The 20,000-nt window shown below is 41.6% G+C and overlaps 1 pseudogene and 2 gene segments (V, D, J or C); all 3 read right to left on the bottom strand.

The window, feature by feature from the left end:
* Positions 1–226, bottom strand: part of LOC116219640 — a 2,992-nt pseudogene extending 2,766 nt beyond the window's left edge.
* A 2,642-nt stretch (positions 227–2,868) lies between these two features.
* Positions 2,869–6,340, bottom strand: LOC105901309. The segment is given in 3 exon segments: positions 2,869–3,273; positions 4,557–4,688; positions 6,328–6,340. Coding segments are annotated over 3 exon segments (465 nt in total).
* A 2,896-nt stretch (positions 6,341–9,236) lies between these two features.
* LOC105891285 lies at positions 9,237–11,023 on the bottom strand. The segment is given in 2 exon segments: positions 9,237–9,643; positions 10,891–11,023. Coding segments are annotated over 2 exon segments (435 nt in total).
* Between the last annotated feature and the right edge of the window lie 8,977 nt (positions 11,024–20,000).

Here is a 20,000-nt window from a genome sequence, read left to right as displayed (position 1 = left end):
TGTAATCCTACTAGCTATGGGACTCATAGCACAAGGTGAGAGACTGTTACATCTCACATCTTCCTGCTAATATTGCATCCAAGCCTTTCAAATGTGTCAGTTCTAATATTCCTCTTTCTTCTCAACAGCGTCATCAGCTGATACAATTCTGACTCAGTCTCCCTCATCAAAGTCTGTTCAGCCTGGAGAAACTGTCTCTATCAGCTGCACTGCCAGTGAGAGTGTTCGCGTTTATCTCAACTGGTACTCCCAGAGACCTGGAGAAGCTCCTAAACTCCTGATCTATACTGCATCAAATCGTCAATCTGGTGTTCCAGATCGTTTCAGTGGGAGTGGGTCTGTTACACAGTTCACTCTGACCATCAGCAGAGTCCAGCCTGAAGACGCTGCAGAATATTACTGTCAGCAAGCATCTCAGTTTCCATTCACACAGTGTTAGAGCGCCGTACAAAAACCTCCCTCAGCAGGAGAGAATCAGAGCCCTCAGGAGACTGATCTGAGAACAGGTGCAGAGCTGCTACAGATGACTGAACTCAGCTCATGGAAGCAGCTCTTTCAGAGGATGTGCACATGATCTCAGTCCCATCAGTACAGCATGTTAAAATAGAGCTCTCACTTCCTCTATTTGACTGACAGGTGTCCGTCACCTCAGTCATTTAGAAACACCACATTAGTTTTTCTCCCTCCTACAGAGTGCTGGTAAGATTGACATATGTGGTTGCAGAGCTCAGACTCCTGAACAGAGTTGAGCCACGGGCTGCATGACTGTCCATTCAGGTGGATTTGAATCAGAACTCCAATCTAACACTTTCATTCATCCATCCCCATGTCTGTCCATCCATCCAGCACTGCATACATGTGTATATGTGTGTACATACATACATACATACATACATACATACATACATACATACATACATACATACATACATACATACATACATACATACATACATACATACATACATGTGTAGTAGTAGTGTTTGTAGTATTTTCACTAACTTTTCTGACGGCCTCTGATGTTTTCTTCCCTGTGGATTAATGTACAGTCTGATCAGGCAAACCTACTTTATTTCAACACTCACTGTTATTTCAGACTCAAGTACCATTGACAGATTATCTTGTTTTTTTCTATTCCAATCAAGCCCACATACAGTTGAGAAATAATTCCATCCAGACAGAGTCACTATCTGAAGAAGGGCTCATCATTCACATCATTTAGATCACTGCACTCATCAAGGTCTGAGATCTGACCACCTTCAGGTCATATGTGAACACCAGTCATATATTAAAGGAACTACACTAAAGTGCACACAGTGAGTGACACAGTGGAGGCAGAGTAACACTGTCCAGTGTCACCCCTCAACACTGGGACTCATTTCCCATCATGTGACAGCTACTGTTAAAAACATCACACACAGGGGAGAGAGGCAGCACCATTGCTCCTGTATTTTCTGCACATATCACCACTACTTCATTCCCCCTAAAAGTATCCTAAAATTCTATCTTAACGATGCAGTCCATGTTTTTAGTAAAAGGCTGTTGATATTTTAGCTCAACAGCCAATCAAATGAACCCCCTCACTTCCCTGCTCACATGAGCACATGGGGAATTGGGGAAATGAGACGCTCTGGACAGAATCAAACCCCTCTGGATCCAACCCTTCTGTTGACCAATCACCACTCATTCATTCCCAATACAGGTATCCTAACATTCTATCTTAAAGTTGCAGTCCATGTTTTTAATAAAAGGCTGTTGATATTTTAGCTCAACAGCCAATCAAATGACACCCCGCACTCCCCTGCTCTTCAAGCAACGTGTTGATTGGCTGTAAAAGTTTCTGGCTCTGTCACTCTGCCACTATGTTTGTGTACCATTTACAGAGCTAGGACTGTGAACGAACACCAGAGTGTTTTTAGAGCACAGACTGAAAAGATGGCTAGAGGACAGTGAGGAGCAGTTAGATGAATTTGACTAAAAATATTTCACCTTTAATGCATTATCCTACGTTTCATCACTACAGACAGACAAACATCAAACTAGTCACACAGACATACAGACAGATACAGACACACAGGTAGACAGACAGACAGACACACAGGCCAAATTTGATTTTAAATAAAAAAAATATTTTTCTCTTCTCTCTTTTTCTCTCATGTTATTATTTATGAGGTCTTCTAGAATATATATATGTGACGTTTGCATCAATGTTTTTAGTAAGGTGAAATAAACAAAAACATCAAGGCGTGACAGACCACCTAAGAGAGTCTTAACAGGCCTTGGTATCCCAAGTGTTAGACTATCTTTGCTGTGGGATGCTGCTGCAGTCTTTCCACCTGATCTACTTGGAGAAACCCTCGGCCTACACCAACCCACCCCCACCACTCTGTCATGCACTTATTCTACCCCATACTCTGTGCTAGCATTCACCTGCAATGTAAATAATTGCCACCAGTGACATAGTTTTCTGTTCCATTCTTCTACTTACCCTTGTAATAGTAACCTTAGGAACAAACTGCATACCCACTAAGCTGTTCTACAATACTTGAATGCTCTGCTGAAGGCTTCTTCCTGCCCCTATTGCCACTTTACTTACTCTGAGGGGGTTTAGACACTGGGTGTGTAAAGTGCCTGGAGGGAATTTTATTGTTTTGGTACTATAGAAATGAAATTGAATTGAATTCCTCCACAAAGCAATGATACAATAACAATAATGATGATCAAGCTTTTTATTTATGTCTGTAGTTCACATAAAGCAAGAAAACATACACAATACATATGGGCAAATATGAAAACATGAAGCATATTTAGATTAATACCAGAATACAGTATGTATGTGATCATGTGTTTGCCTATCAGTCAGCATGTGTGTGTGTGTGTGTGTGTGTGTGTGTGTGTGTGTGTGTGTGTGTGTGTTTCTCCCTCTGTGTAAGCGTGTGTGAGCACTCTGTCTCTACTCGGAGCAGTCTCCCGTCTTGATGTCCTGAGTGACGGGTTGCTGGTTGCCCTGTGTGGCCTCACAGGTGACCTTTGCCCCCTTCCTCCACTGGTCCTGGGTGAGGGTGAGGGTGCTGCTCCAGCTGTAGAGGCCGTCCTTCTCCAGGAGCGCAGGGCTCTGGCTCCCCGCGGAGCTCCTGCTGCTCCCGTCCACCTTCCAGCTCAGCCTCCAGTCCCAGGGGAAGCCCTTGGTGGCCAGGCACATGAGTGTGGCCTTCCCCTGCTGCAGCTCCACACTGGAGGGGGGAAGCAGCGTCAGGCTGGGCCGAGTATCAGCTGCAGACCAGACACAGCAGAGATGGAGGGGAGGTTAGTGAGCGGGAGAGGAGAGGAGAAGAGAGGAGGGGAGGGGAGGGGAGAGGAGAGGAGAGGAGGGAGAGAGGAGAGAGGGGAGAGAGGAGAGGATGGGAGAGGAGAGGAGAGGGAGGCGCGTGTGAAACACACTTAGGATGCCTCTGGCCCCAACATCAGCTGACTGGAGGAGCAGCAGCACACTTTCATGTCAGCTCAACCTCTTCCTCTGTGGGGGTCACGACTCAACTCACAGGCCTTTATTTGCATTGAAGCTTTCACTTCTCACTCTTTACTGATTCATCAAGCCAAACTGAACACTGGAAATGCTCGACTGATTTAGGCGGCAACACACCAATATTTTACTCTTTTCATTATGTCTGAAAATTATATATATATGTATACATCTCATTACAAAGGCAAACGGTTTTGCAAAAAAGTAAAAATGTGCCTAATTGTTTAATGCAACGGAACTGAACACTGCAAAACCACAAGCTATTTATTTTCATCTCTATATAAATATTATTTCAAATTTTCAGAAATTGACATTAAAATATCCACAACATTTGCAGATTGCATTATTTTATGGTGATATGGAAATTAGAAATTTAAATGACAGTTACATCAGATATTTCTCCGAGTTCTTCAGACCAGCAGAACCAGACAACCACTAGATACATTCTTCATGTATATGAAGACCTTTTAAATCTTAATATACTCAAGTTTGACAATATATATCTTTGTTTTTATATCACAGAATAACGGTGTAATCAAAATGATATCACTATAAGAGAATATGGCCATTGAACTGAAAACTGTATCAAAACTGTTAATAACTGAAACACGACGTACGGGCGAAGTTCAAACGATATATTCTATGCCTGTGCAACACTATGATACACTGGAACTAAAAGTCTAAAAGTAATTGAGAAAAGATAGAAATGTAACGCTGCTGAATGAGTTGTTAAATCAGGGTAGGCAGCTGAAGCTAAGATAACCTCAAAGAAAAAGATTAAATATTTTTGAAGTATGTAGTAAATATTATAAACTTTTCCACTTTCCACATTCCGCAAGCATGTCAAAAACAATTATGTTTGATCAAAGTTATTTGTGGAGAGACATTACACTATTATAAGATATTTAAAACTATGACAAGCAGTTAAATCAGCACTTAAAATATACAGAAATACTGCACGCTGTCATTTAACTGATTTCTTGTACACTATGATGTTTCCCTGCAGTGAAAAATGGATCAAATTGTTACTTACTTCCAACAGACAGTCTGGTTCCTCCACCAAAAGTGTACCACAGTGATACAGACTCATTAAGCGGCCGTACAAAAACCTCCTGCACAAACTCCAGCAGTCTCAAGTACCCAGACAAGCTTTGGATCTCATTTTCTTTTAGAGAAAGAAAAGTCTTTATTGTAATACTTTTTTAACTCATTTGACATAATAAAATGATAATAATTGTCAAAACAACATATGTTTGTAGTTTTTTTTAAGCTTGGATAGTTTCATTTTGCCGTGTAAAGTACCCCACACATTTGCATAGCCTTCCTTTCGTAATATATTTTTAATGAATTCTACAGTTTCAGCCTTGTAAATAAAAATTTGAACAAAGTTAATCTCATTGAAGATATTCATAAACAAAGGTTTATATTTGTATACTGCCTGTGTATTTCATACAACTTCATGCCCAGTTTAAAACAGGCCCTGTTGGTGTGAGTAAAGCTTTAAAACATGATCATTCAATACATCTAGAATATTTCATTCTGCACTTACTTCAAAATGTTTGTTAATTCCCCTCACATTAAATCCACCAGAGTGCTTTAGATGTACTGAGTCGCTGCACATAAACTTTCATACTGATAAAAAACACTAAGTTTAGTTGAAGTGAAGGAAAAGAGCCTCTGATCTCTAACTAAGAGCGTCCTCTACAGGCCAATGTGTGTAAGAGCCAACTTTCCATCTTCAGTGACTCTCATAAGAACCATACTAACTTGGGTTTGTTGGTTGTCACCTCATGGGGAGGGGATGGGGCCAAACCATTCAGTGGGGTTGAGCACTAGACAGGAGCCCTGGAACACCAAGCAGACAGGACAGATGCTGGAGATGTAGACAACAGGGCTGAGACCACAGGAAAAACACATTTACTATCAACTTCCTTTTGATGGCTGATCCATCCCTGTCTCCTTCTGAAGCTCACATGAGCACATGGGGGGCAGTTACTGTAAATGGAGGGGAATTGGGGAAATGAGACGCTCTGGACAGAATCAAACCCCTCTGGATCCAACCCTTCTGCTGACCAATCACCACTCTTTCATTCCCCATAAAGGTATCTTAACATTCTATCTTAAAGATGCAGTCCGCGTTTTTGGCAAAAGGACATTGATATTTTAGCTCAACAGCCAATCAAAGGACACCCGCACTTCCCTGCTCTTCAAGCAACGTGTTGATTGGCTGTAAATGTTTCTGGCTCTGTCACTCTGCCACTATGTTTGTGTACCATTTACAGAGCTAGGACTGTGAACGAACACTAGAGTGTTTTTAGAGCACAGACTGAACAGACGGCTAGAGGACAGTGAGGAGCAATTAGCTGAATTTGACAAGAAAGATTTCACCTTGAATACATTATCCTATGGTTTATCACTACAGACAGACAAACATCCAATTAGTCACATAGACAGACAGACCGACAGACCAGACAGACAGACAGACACAGACACAGACAGGCAGACACACAGACAGACAGACACACACACAGACACACAGACAGACAGACAGACAGACACAGACACACAGACACACAGACACACAGACAGACAGACACACAGACATAAACACAGACAGACAGACACAGACACAAAGACAAACAGACAGACTGTTGCTACTAAGATGCTCTCTTTACTCTCTACCATCTGCCTGTTGTCCCCTGGTCTGGTTCTCATGACATCACTAAACCCCACCCAGTCACTGGAAGTGACTTTACTTTGGAATTGTATCTAAGACACAGCAGGAGGACACGGGAGAAGCTCACCACTGAGTCTCATTACACTTATGACACGTCCGGTGTTACAGCTGCTGTTAAACACATTAATCACTAGGGGGAGGCAAAACTTCATTTTATCTGCACCTGAATTCAAAAAGGAGTTTGTTGTGAAGCTGTAACTCTCTTCTTGGACTTCAAAGTCTACTTAGATTTTAAAATGAAAGTCATAGGGCGTGTGTATGATCAACATATCAGGATTGTATTTATTCAAAGTGAGGCCTAAATATATTAGACCCACGGTCGACTCAATATAATACTCATCACCAGCCCACTGGTGGGTGTCCTGAACATGCACATTGCCATTATGCTTCATGCATTACTAAATCTAGTTTGAAAGCACAAGAGGAGGCATTACGTCATGTTCAACTCATCTCATGTCATGAGGCACATCTCTCATATCAGCCTCTTAACTTTTTATCTGACAATCCAAAGATCACTGGAGAGTCATAGAAAATACTGGTGAGACAAATATATTTTTTAGAAAGGCTGAAGTATCTGTAGCTCAAGTGGGGGTTAACCTACCCTGCCAACTCCCCCCACCCCCCATTTCCAGAGAGAAGTGTCCCCTGAGGAAGAGTGTGTGACTGGGCCATGTTTGCATATCTGCCCTGCCTTACTGCTCCATCTACTTTAAGAGCCTAGTGTTAACTAAAGGACTTCAGCGCTGTTAGGGCCACTGAGAAGAAAGATTCAAAGATGCTTTCACCTGTTTTAATGCTAGTAGCAATGGGACTCCTTGCACAAGGTGAGAAAGACTTTCTGTAACTACACTGAGCTGTTGGCAAGATAGTTCAGGTTTCATTAAAGAGCTGCTAATTAATTGCTGCTTTTAAACTGTGTAATTATTTAAATATTTTAATTACTTTCTGAATTGAGAAGTTATCATATTTTTTAGGGTCCTCAGCTGATATAATTCTGACTCAGTCTCCCTCATCAAAGTCTGTTCACCCTGGAGAAACTGTCTCTGTCAGCTGCACAACTAGTGAGACTGTGACAGGTGGAGTTATCATTATCTCAACTGGCACTCCCAGAAACCTGGAGAAGCTCCTAAACTCCTGATCTATCTGGCAACAACTCGTCAGTCTGGTGTTCCAGATCGTTTCAGTGGGAGTGGGTCTGGTACACAGTTCACTCTGACCATCAGCAGAGTCCAGCCTGAAGATGCTGCAGATTATTACTGTGGTCAGAGCACTTGGACTCCATTCACACAGTGTTAGAGCGCCGTACAAAAACCTCCCTCAGCAGGAGAGAATCAGAGCCCTCAGGAGACTGATCTGAGAACAGGTGCAGAGCTGCTACAGATGACTGAACTCAGCTCATGGTAGCAGCTCTTTCAGAGGATGTGCACATGATCTCAGTCTCACCAGTACAGCATGTTAAAATAGATCTCTCACTTCCTCTATTTGACTGACAGGTGTGTAGTGTCCATCCCGTCAGTCATTTAGAAACGTAAATATGAGTAAGATGTAAGCTGTAAGATGAATGCCCATCATACACAATCTTAACCTTCACCTTCTCTACAATAGTCTGATTTAATGTCTAGAGAAAACCTGATACAACTGTGTACTTAATGTTAAGGAAATTCAAAAGTATTGATTGGTTAGTCGTCTTTCTTTGTCTTTAATTCTCCCCCCTCATTACATAGGACACATACATGAGATCAGTTGTGGACATTTTGATGTCCTTGGCAAACTATCTTTTATACAGCAGTATGGTGTCTATATTTGTAGCTGGTTAATTCAATATTATTACATTCAGTTAGCAGAGAGTTGCACAAATCCTATCTTCTATTGACATGAACATGAATTAGTTTTTCTACATCTTGTAGAGATAAAAACACTCCTGATTTTAAATCATTACAGTAATGTGTTCTCCCTTCATCTTGTACAGATAGAAACACTCCTGATTTTAAATCATTACAGTAATGTGTTTTCCCTTTATCCAGTGTGGGACATGTGTGAAGCTTTTGGTTAAGAGGAGCTCAGTCCTGATGAAATAAAACAAACATGCTGACTCATTTTCTTTCTTTTTATAATATATGAAATACAGCAGCAAAGCTATGAGTGAAAGACAAACCATATTTTGGAGTGTCTAAGAAATACTACATCACATTTTGTGTATGAATGTATTTGTGTGTGTGTGTGTGTGTTGTGTGTGTGTGTGTGTGTGTGTGTATATGTGTGTTTCTCTGCCTGTGTACGTGTGTGTGAGTGCTATGTCTCTACTCGGAGTAGTCTCCCCTCTTAAAGAGGCATTATGCAGTAATTGTACATCAGGATTAGGGTTAGGATAAGCAGTTTTACCTTAAAATAACAGCTTTAAAAAAATTGGGGCGCTACAATGACTTTTAATATGGAGAATCGCCTCCGTGCCATTGCCATACCAGGGTCCGTAGGCATATTACTGCTAAATGTAGGTTTGCCTGAAGCCGCCCGGTTTCTACTGTCTGCCGAACAGGTAAGTAGCTTATTTGCCGTCTTGCTTTGTCTTGTGTGTTGCACTTGCTTGATGTTTGACTGTGTTAAGACAGTTGTTGACTAACTAGTTTGTCATAATGTCAAAGTCAGCACATTTCAAGAGATTTCGTTAGTTTTAGCTACTAGCATATCGTTAGCGATTAGCAATTGTTCCGTTATGCTACTCTAATATCCAGAGTGTCTGGTTTCTGGTTCCCTTGTGTGGCCTCATAGGTCACTGTTGTTGCCTTCCTCCACAAAACAATAATAAAGTGAATGGATGACAATAATGATGATCAAGCTTTTTATTTTTGTGTGTTCACATAAAGGAACAAAACATACACAATACATATGGGCAAATATGAAAACATGAAGCATATTTAGGTTAATACCAGAATACAGTAACTGTATGTGTGTTCCTATCAGTCTGCATGTGTGTGTGTGTGTGTGTGTGTGTGTGTGTGTGTGTGTGTGTGTGTTTGTGTGTATTTTTCTCCCTCTGTTTAAGCGTGTGTGAGTGCTCTGTCTCTATTCGGAGCAGTCTCCCGTCTTGATATCCTGAGTGACGGGTTGCTGGTTGCCCTGTGTGGCCTCACAGGTGACCTTTGCCCCCTTCCTCCACTGGTCCTGGGTGAGGGTGAGGGTGCTGCTCCAGCTGTAGAGGCCGTCCTTCTCCAGGAGCGCAGGGCTCTGGCTCCCCGCGGAGCTCCTGCTGCTCCCGTCCACCTTCCAGCTCAGCCTCCAGTCCCAGGGGAAGCCCTTGGTGGCCAGGCACATGAGTGTGGCCTTCCCCTGCTGCAGCTCCACACTGGAGGGGGGAAGCAGCGTCAGGCTGGGCCGAGTATCAGCTGCAGACCAGACACAGCAGAGATGGAGGGGAGGTTAGTGAGGGGGAGAGGAGAGGATAGGAGGGGAGGGGAGGGGAGGGGAGGAGAGGAAGGCAACACGTGAAACACACTTAGGATGAATCTGGCCCCAACATCAGCTCACTGGAGGAGCAGCAGCACACTTTCATGTCAGCTCAACCTCTTCCTCTGTGGGGGTCACGACTCAACTCACAGGCCTTTATTTGCATTGAAGCTTTCACTTCTCACTCTCTACTGATTCATCAAGCCAAACTGAACACTGGAAATGCTCGACTGATTTAGGCGGCAACACACCAATATTTAACTTTTTTCATTATGTCTGAAAATGATATATACGTATACATCTCATTACAAAGGCAAACGGTTTTGCAAAAAAGTAAAATGTGCCTAATGGTTTAATGCAACGGAACTGAACACTGCAAAAACACAAGCTATTTATTTCATCTCTATATAAATATGTATTTCAAATTTCAGAAATTGACATTTAAAATATCCACAACATTTGCAGATTGCATTATTTATGGTGATATGGAAATTAGAAATTTAAATGACAGTTACATCAGATATTTCTCCGAGTTCTCAGACCAGCAGAACCAGACAACCACTAGATACATTCTTCATGTGTATAAAGACCTTTTAAATCTTAATATACTCAAGTTTGACAATATATATCTTTGTTTTTATATCACAGAATAACGGTGTAATCAAAATTATATCACTATAAGAGAATATGGCCATTGAACTGAAAACTATATCAAAACTGTTAATAACTGAAACACGACGTACGGGCGAAGTTCAAACAGTATATTCTATGCCTGTGTAATATGCAACACTATGATACACTGGAACTAAAAGTCTAAAAGTAATTGAGAAAAGACACCAATGTAACACTGCTGAATGAGTTAGGTAATATTTTTAAATGAGTTGTTAAATCAGGGTAGGCAGCTGAAGCTAAGATAACCTCAAAGAAAAAGTTTAAATATTTTTGAAGTATGTAGTAAATATTATAAACTTTTCCACTTTCCACTACAGCAAGCATGTCAAAAACAATTATGTTTGATCAAAGTTATTTGTGGAGAGACATTACACTATTATAAGATATTTAAAACTATGAAAAGCAGTTCAATCAGCAGTTAAAATATACAGAAATACTGCATGCTGTCATTTCACTGATTATTGTACACCATGATGTTTCCCTGCAGTGAAAAATGGATCAAATTGTTACTTACTTCCAACAGACAGTCTGGTTCCTCCACCAAAAGTGTACCACAGTGATACAGACTCATTAAGCGGCCGTACAAAAACCTCCTGCACAAACTCCAGCAGTCTCAAGTACCCAGACATGCTTTGGATCTCATTTTTCTTTTAGAGAAAAGAAAGTCTTTATTGTAATACTTTTTAAACTCATTTGACAATAATAAAATGATAATAATTGTCAAAACAACATATGTTTGTAGTTTTTTTTAAGCTTGGATAGTTTCATTTTGCCGTGTAAAGTACCCCACACATTAGCATAGCTTCCTTTCGTAATATATTTTTAATTAATTCTACAGTTCAGCCTTGTAAATAAAAATTTGAACAAAGTAATCTCATTGAAGATATTCACAAACAAAGGTTTATATTTGTATACTGCCTTGTGTATTTCATACAACTTCATGCCCCAGTTTAAAACAGGCCCTGTTGGTGTGAGTAAAGCTTTAAAACATGATCATTCAATACATCTAGAATATTTCATTCTGCACTTACTTCAAAATGTTTGTTGATTCCCCTCACATTAAATCCACCAGAGTGCTTTAGATGTACTGAGTCGCTGCACATAAACTCTCATACTGATACAAACACTAAGTTTAGTAGAAGTGAAGGAAAAGAGCCTCTGATTTCTAACTAAGAGCGCCCTCTACAGGCACATGTGTGTGAGCCAACTTTCCATCTTCAGTGACTCTCATAAGAACCATCTAACTTGGGTTTGTTGGTTGTCACCCTCATGGGGAGGGGATGGGGCCAAACCATTCAGTGGGGTTCAGCACTAGACAGGAGCCCTGGAACACCAAGCAGACAGGACAGATGCTGGAGATGTAGACAACAGGGCTGAGACCACAGGAAAAACACATTTACTATCAACTTCCTTTTGATGGCTGATCCATCCCTGTCTCCTTCTGAAGCTCACATGAGCACATGGGGGGGGGGGCAGTTACTGTAAATGGAGGGGAATTGGGGAAATGAGACGCTCTGGACAGAATCAAACCCCTCTGGATCCAACCCTTCTGTTGACCAATCACCACTCCTTCATTCCCCATAAAGGTATCCTAACATTCTATCTTAAAGTTGCAGTCCATGTTTTTAGTAAAAGGCCATTAATGTTTTAGCTCACCAGCAGCTGGAGAAGAAGAGTGTAGATTACATCACGTGGTACTATGGTCAAGAAACAATAATAAAATACGTACCTCTGAGAGAAACTGTTACCGTATTCACCCATGAAGACAGAGTGGAGTTTAATAAAGTGACCTTCTCTCTGGAGCTGAAGAACCTGCAGAAGAATGAGAGTGGACTCTACAGAGGAGAGATCAATACTGATCTGAACTGAGGTTAAGGCTGAATACATGCTCTCTGTTCTGGGTGAGTGTAACTGATGCTGTATCAAAATACAAATAGTTAAATGTGTGACATTTGGTTCCTCAAGTAAGTTTCAAGTAGTGGTCTCCAGCTCTATCATATACAAAATGTGTCTTTTCAGTTATATGTGTGAGTATGTGTGTGTGTGTGTGTGTGTGTGTGTGTGTGTTTCAGATACAGTGGAGTCCCCTGTCCTGTCTGTTGTCTCTAACTGGCCCAGCTGTGACTCCTGTAATGTGACGGTGACCTGTAGAGGTCGTGACCTCTCTCTGACCTTTGACTGCAGCACCTGCACTCCAGAGGAGGAACATTCCACTGACTCCACCCTCTCTTTTGAAGCTGATGTCATCACCTGTAACCACAGCAACCCAGTCAGCTGGCAAAATTCTACTATGGACATCAAAGCACTCTTTAGTAGAACTGGGAAAATACTCAATCACTGCACACTGCACTGAGCTCACTATGGAGTTCAGAGTGAGACGATGTAATTGGTCCAGAGAGAGGGAAGACTTTTACTTTTGTTCATCACTTCACAGAAGACAATGTTAGTAATGATTTGGAATTGCAGGTAAAAATCAGGCTCCATGTGTTCCTGGACCAGTGTCTTCATGGATCAGAATTGCTGGAGGTGCTCTGATTGTGGCTCTGTGCAGTGCTGCCCTCTACTGGTGGGTGAAGAGGCTGGAGCAAGGAGTCACTGTGTTTTAGCTGTTTCAATTAGTGTGCACGTGTGTGTGTCTGTGTCTGTGTCTGCATGTGTTTGTGTTTGTGTGTGTGTGTGTGTGTGTGTGTGTGTGTGTGTGTGTGTGTGTGTGTGTGTTTGTGTGTTGTCACATCTCTCACTGTGGTACAATGGGAGAGGGGAGAATGCTGAAGTAATGGAGCACAAGATGCAGACAGCAAAAGAGAAATGGAAAGTGGAGAAAGACGAATACAGAGAGAGAGAGAGAGAGAGAGAGGGACAGAGAGAGAGCTTTAAAGAGAGAACGAGGGAGAGAGAGAGAGAGAGAGAGAGAGAGAGAGGGACAGAGAGAGCTTTAAAGAGAGAACAAGGGAGAGAGAGAGAGAGAGAGAGAGAGAGAAAGGGAGAGGGAAAAATGTACAAGAAGAAGTACAACAACTGTGTATAACTGTGTATCTGTGTGTGTGTGTCTGTGTGTGTGTGTGTGTGTGTGTGTGTGTGTGCGTGTATCTGTGTGTGTGTGTCTGTGTGTGTGGTGTTTGATCACTATTCAAACTGAGGACACTTAGTGTGTCTGTGTGTGTGTGTGTGTGTGTGTGTGTGTGTGTCTGTGTGTGTGTGTGTGTGTGTGTGTGTGTTTCATAGTAAGACTCCGAATCGAAAAGCATTTCAATATTTATTGTAAAATTGAAAAAAGGAGAAAGAGAGAAAAAAAAACCTGTTCTGCATTTTATATATACATCTTCATGTCAGAATCATTAACATAGAATAGCAAGAAATAAACAAAGACTTTATACAGTTATAAATAAATCAGAGTTCATTCCAATAAATAACTGAATAAATAAATAAATAAATAAATAAATAGAGAATCATAAATTAATTCAAACCTTTAAAAACACGGATTTGTCAAAGCAGTGTGTTTTGGAGGGTGTTGACTGAGCCATGTTCCCTAGGAGTGTCCTTCTGGAAGATAAGTAACCTTGCTAGTACACAGAAGATAAGTTACCTTGCTAGTGCACAGAAGATAAGTTACCTTGCTAGTACACAGAAGATATGTAACCTTGCTAGTACACAGAAGATATGTAACCTTGCTAGTACACAGAAGATATGTAACCTTAATAGTACACAGAAGATAAGTAACCTTAATAGTACACAGAAGCAAAGGTTTGGCTCAACTCCACTTTTGACACCATTGTCTCACCCTGTCTCACATACAATGACAATGATTGGCCACCAATTGAGGCTGTCATGGCAACCATTTTTTTTAGAGACAATCCCATAATCTCACCCATGTCTCTTCTGCGTTTGCATTTTTTGCACAGCTTTCTGTATTTCTGTTGTGAGTATTTGTGCTAAGAAACCAGAAGTCAAACACAATCTTTGTAGCGCAAAACCCCCACCCACATAATCCCTGGGAGCCGACACCTCCGGATCCCTTCAGCGCAGAACCCATTCTGAACTCTGCGCAGAACCCATTCCAGGCCTGTTGCGACTGATCGTGACCCAAACCAATGAATGCCCCTGCACTGTTTGCATATGATGGAAATCACTATTTCATTTCAATTGTAACAACCAAGGTTTAAGCAGGCCTAGAATTTTAGAATTTACATTTTAGAGAGTACATTTTAGAATTTCTACTCCAACACACTTTTTCTGTTTTGTGTTAATCTACAAATGAATGTTGTTGGAACATTCATCCACGGAACTCTATAAGAGATTGATTTCTGCAGTCCGTTGCACCAGTTGAGCGTAAGTTCGATGGTAAGTTTGGGTATAAACCTTAGTTTGGGTTTCTTTTTCAGTTAACTTAACTGCTAGTTAAGTTACATCATAGTTAGCAGCACTGCTAGTTAAGTAACATCATAGTTAGAAGCTCCAAAAACAAAATATTGTCGCACAGAATGACGTTTTTCAACATGGACAGCTAATCAATACCTCGCTGTCTGATGATATCGGAAGCATAGATATTGATATGTTTATGAGCTATGATTAGACGTTTACCTTTCTATGATCAGAACTTCTGATTCAGAAGCATCTCGTAGCTCCTCATCCTTTGCATGTTGATAGTGTATGTTGGGATTTAACCTCAGTAACGCCCTTTCACATCAGTTGTTTTATTTTGTGGAATAAAACAGCATCTGATTTTTTTTTATTAAAGCTATCTTCGTGTTTTGGGTATTTCAACCACCCCATTAGCGGCGGTAAGCTGGGTGGTAAATGGCAAACACTAGGAACATGAATGAAATTTGTGATAGGTCATTGCGGTTTTCAAGGAATTCAAACAGGGTTTAAACACTGTGCAGGTGAAACTAAGTTGTGTAACCGGTCCAACATTAAACTCTTCCAGAGGCATATCCCATTGGTTTTAATCTTCCTACCGTTTCAATCAGGTAGCCATGTTAACAACTTATTTATGATGGATCGAACACCTCAGGATGAGGAGGCACAAAAACTAAGTTATAAAACTATTTGTGTGGTGGAACCCATTCAATTTGAGTAGTTTATCAACGCAAACATAGTCCCTATTTACGTTCAACGAGGCAAAGATGGAACTTACGTTCAACTAGTGCAACCCAGTGCTGAACATTCCCTGAGGAATTCTATGTGGGAATGATTCTGGAATATACCTTTGGTACTGATTCTGGAATATATCTCTGTTGCTGATTCCGGAATACACCTCTGTTGCTGATTCCGGAATGTATCAATCTCAGAAACGTGACATGGCAGGATAATGGGCCCAAGCAGACCTGATTAAAGGTCAGGCCCTGAGGGGACAGGAGGTGATTAAACCCAAATTCCAACTGACCCTGGAACAGGCCTGACACAGGTATGGGCCACACTCAGCTGCTAACCTGGGTGACATAGACACGACTCCCACCCACCCTCAACCCCATGGTACCTGAAGCTGTGCTGACAGTTTGAAACTATAACTACAGCTAATGAACAGCCATGGAGAGTTGAAGAATACTTCGGTAAACCCCTGGACCAAATGGTGACATCAACCAGGAGCATTTCCCTATGGCCAGTGAGGAATGTTACAATGGATTCAATCACAATAAAGATGCAATTTCTTAAGGGTTCAGAGAAATCCGTTGACATCCACCATTAAGGTTAGGTACCAGTAAAGTTACTGTATGCATTTAGGTCAAATATTGGGGTCAAACTGGGTATAAAAAAAATGCACAAACAAACAAAACAAAGTTTGAAAAAGGTCTAGTTCTTAAATGTACTATGAACCTTACACCCCTCCCCATCACCCATCCTGAAGCACTCACAACTCTATAAAAGACGATCATTTAGAGGAACAACAGTCGTAAGAGTAACCAACCGCAGTCGTCCGCTAACCTCCCTGTCTCTCCAGAACATTCTATGCATTCAGTAGAACACTGGGGATGAATACAGCTTTGATTTCTGGCAGGTGTGTGTTAGGGTTCTGTTCTTTACAGCAAGAATACATGAATGGCTTTGATAAGCAAGATATATACAAAGAGAAAAGAGCTTGAAAAAAAAGCTTGAGGTGGTTATGTTTTCTTGTGGTTGATGTGGTGTATGCAGCTGAAGCTGAGCGGTCGAGGAGGACTAGCAGGAGTGAAGCAGAGCAAGCTGAACTACAGGGTGTAAGGGAGGAGTTCAATCTGAAGATTTAGTCACTAGATCTTAAATGTAGATTTTTCGCTGCTAAATCAAAGCCCTGACTGTATGTATTTCTCCTCTGAGATGACATCATTGCCCCGTAACCCGGCCAACCTCCCGCCACCCTCAAAAAACCTGAATAGAAGGTACAGTGGAGCACTGCAGTAAATAATTTAAGAGTTTATTTCACAAACCATTTAACTATTTCCTGTCCTTGGGTGTGTACATGAGACCCAAGCCATGCATCAGGCATTAGAGCAGTGTTTCTCAACTGGCGGGAATCATTCTGAATGGGTCACAGAGTCTGTGTGTTCCATCACGACATGAATTACTTTTGTAGAAAATATATGAACAGTAGCTTTTATTTTGAAATGGAAAAAGCTGAGTCTTAGCGGTTTTCATGTCTCAATCACAAAGGGAAAAGGGAGCCCTCAGAAAGAGACAGAGAAAGTTCTGCGTAAAGAACAGATGCATAACCTACTTCTGTATGAGTCCAAAGTGTCAGCCGGTTTAGCGCTGTAATGCTAAATAGCACTGTAATGCTAAGTAGCGCTGTAAAGCTAAATAGCGCTGTAATGCTAAATAGCACTGTACTGCTAAATAGCACTTTAAAGCTAAATAGCACTGTAATGCTAAGTAGCGCTGTAAAGCTAAATAGCACTGTACTGCTAAATAGCACTTTAAAGCTAAATAGCACTGTAATGCTAAATAGCGCTGTAATGCTAAGTAGCGATGTAAAGCTAAATAGCACTGTAATGACTTTTTAGCCTTCTGCAGGGATGCCACTGGTGAATCTATCTTTTAGAATTCATAATTGGATTGGGAAAGTAAAACGTTTAAGTAATTGTTGTAGTTATATTGCTGGTTAACGCACTGTCTTGTAATTTGCAGTTAGCATGCGACTGAGATTAGCTAAATTATATGCAGGTTTGTGTGGGAGAGAAATCTACAAGAATGTTTGTATAACAAGCTACTTTGATAAAGAATATATTGTGACGTTTGAATCATTACGTTGGGTAAAAGGTGAGGCAAATAGCCCCCAGATAACTCGACAAAATGTTTTATTGAAAATCTAATAGCAAATGTGCTATGAATGCAGGGATAAAAGTACTCCCTTTATTTATGATTATATTTTTATGTTTATTTTATGCTTTGAATTCTATGAAATTTGGGTTGCATCTTCATGACCATGGGAGTTTGAGGGTCCCAATGCCTGACCAGTTGAGAAGCACTGCATTGGAGCACGTTAGCTTTTCACCTTTCCTCAGTTTGTCCATCGCTCACACACACACACACACACACACACACACATATTCGTCTGGCAGTGCAGCTGGAGCTCTAGCTGAGAAGGCTTAAGCGTGCTTCACCCGCTGCCCCATGAGTAACCTGTCGCTATGGTAACCACACCGCTTAAGATTATGTTTTAGTATAAAATACCCACCCCTACCCTGGTTCCTCTGTTAATGCAATAACCTTTAACATCATCATTGTCATTATTTATGAGTTTTCAATGCATCTCTACAGCTCTAGGCATGCACATAGTGAGGGAGCTAGGCTAGGCAGGGCAAGCTATGAGAAAGCACCTTTTGGCAATAAATAGAAGTTAAAAATAGGTAATCTATCTCTATGCTATGCGTGTATGTAGGACTTTATATATGTAGTATGTATTTAGGAATGTATGTCTCTGTGTGTGTGTGTGTGTGTTCCTACCCGTGTATGTATGCGTGTGAATATGGATGACTATTTAAAAAGGACATTTAAAAAAATGGTCTTTGTACATTGCTGTGTACACTTTAGTCTGGCCTAACAGGAAGTGATATGACTGCTTCCTCTCTGGGTTGATCCTCACGCCACTGCAGTTTCACAGTAAGAGCAGCTGCCTTGCAGGTGGGAATGTGTGTTTCTCTGTCGCCCTAGCAACTGCACCCAAAACAAAAAAAAAATCAACTTGGAATGCTGGCGTCTCTATAGATACGGCAGGTTCTAGTGGTTTCGTTTTGGTGGCCCAAATCACATGACAGTCCTGGACTCTGCCTGTACAGTTAAGAGAGGGCACATAGGTCTGTGTGTTTGTTTGTCTGTCAGTTGTGTGCTTGGCCCCAAATGAAAGAGAATGAGAGAAAGAGAGGGAGAGAGAGAGAAAGAGAGGGAGAAAGAGAGAGAGAGGGAGACTTCCCCTCTAAGAGAGGACAGGTCATAGTGTACCTAGTTGTGTGTAAAAGCACTCCTCTATACGTGTGTGTGTGTGTGTGCTAGGTGGGGTGTTGGTGAGATGTAGAGTTCTGGTGCTGCTCTCCTTAATGTATTCATGTCATGGGTGAGATATGATGACATGGTGCTCAGTGTCATTGTTTACAACTAAACAAATCAACAAATAAATACATTTAGCGCAGTAGAATCTAAAGCAGAGAGTAGAAGTCAAACAGAAGAAGAGAAAGGAGGAGATTGGTTAGAGCTGTTAACTCCAGATGGACCTGATCCACAGTCATAATACCAATACTACAGATAGGGTCTATAAACCTTCATACAGGAGGAATAAGCACTCACACCCTGACAACACACGTCCATGTGTGACATGCCGTTTACTGGCCACACCATGAAGTCAAAGGGCAAAGGTCAAGGGTCAGTGCCAATCACAGGCACAGGGCCTGCAGTGGGCTGTCTTGCTGAATTAAAGTGTCTTGAGCTGACTGCAGCTTGATAAAGAAAACAATCAAACAAACAAACATCCTTTCTTAGAATGTGATGGACTCGTTGTGGAGTCAGGTGTGTTGGAGTGTGAGTGTGTGTGTGTGTGTGTGTGTTTGGTGTGTGTGTGTGTGTTAGAGAGAAAGAGAGAGAGAGAGTAGCCTGGGTAGCAGCCTATTTAGTAGCCTTAACCTCTACAACCCCTTCATGCAGTAGTAATAAGCACTACATAAGCACTCCATAGGCACTATATAGGCACTACATAGGCACTACACAGGCACTACATAGGCACCCACACCCTGAAGAAAGCCATATAAGTATGAACGAATTTTGGACTTAATCTGTTGCAGAGTTGCCTGGATGCAGCTGAACAGCCACTGCGGCCTTACTGACAGCCTCGCATGTTGGACTGTGTGAGTGCGTGTGTTAGAGAGAAAGAGAGAGAGAGAGAGAGAGAGAGAGAGAGAGAGAGAGAGAGAGAGTTGCCTGGGTAGACTAGGGAGAAGAGACATAGGGACAGATGGGTGCTCAGCCGTGCTGGTGTGTGTGTGTGTGTGTGTGTGTGTGTGTGTGTGTGTGTGTGTGTGTGTGTGTGTATGTGTGTGTATGTGTGCGTGTTAGAGAGACAGGAAGAGACGGGCGCTTAGGCGTGCTGGTGTGTGTGTGTGTGTGTGTGTTAGAGAGACAGAGAGAGAGAGTGCATACGAGTGCGTGTGTAGGAGT

This window comes from Clupea harengus, chromosome 25 (genome assembly GCF_900700415.2).
Source record: "Clupea harengus chromosome 25, Ch_v2.0.2, whole genome shotgun sequence".
Classification (NCBI taxonomy): domain Eukaryota; kingdom Metazoa; phylum Chordata; class Actinopteri; order Clupeiformes; family Clupeidae; genus Clupea; species Clupea harengus.
This window is presented reverse-complemented; position numbering and strand designations above follow the sequence as displayed.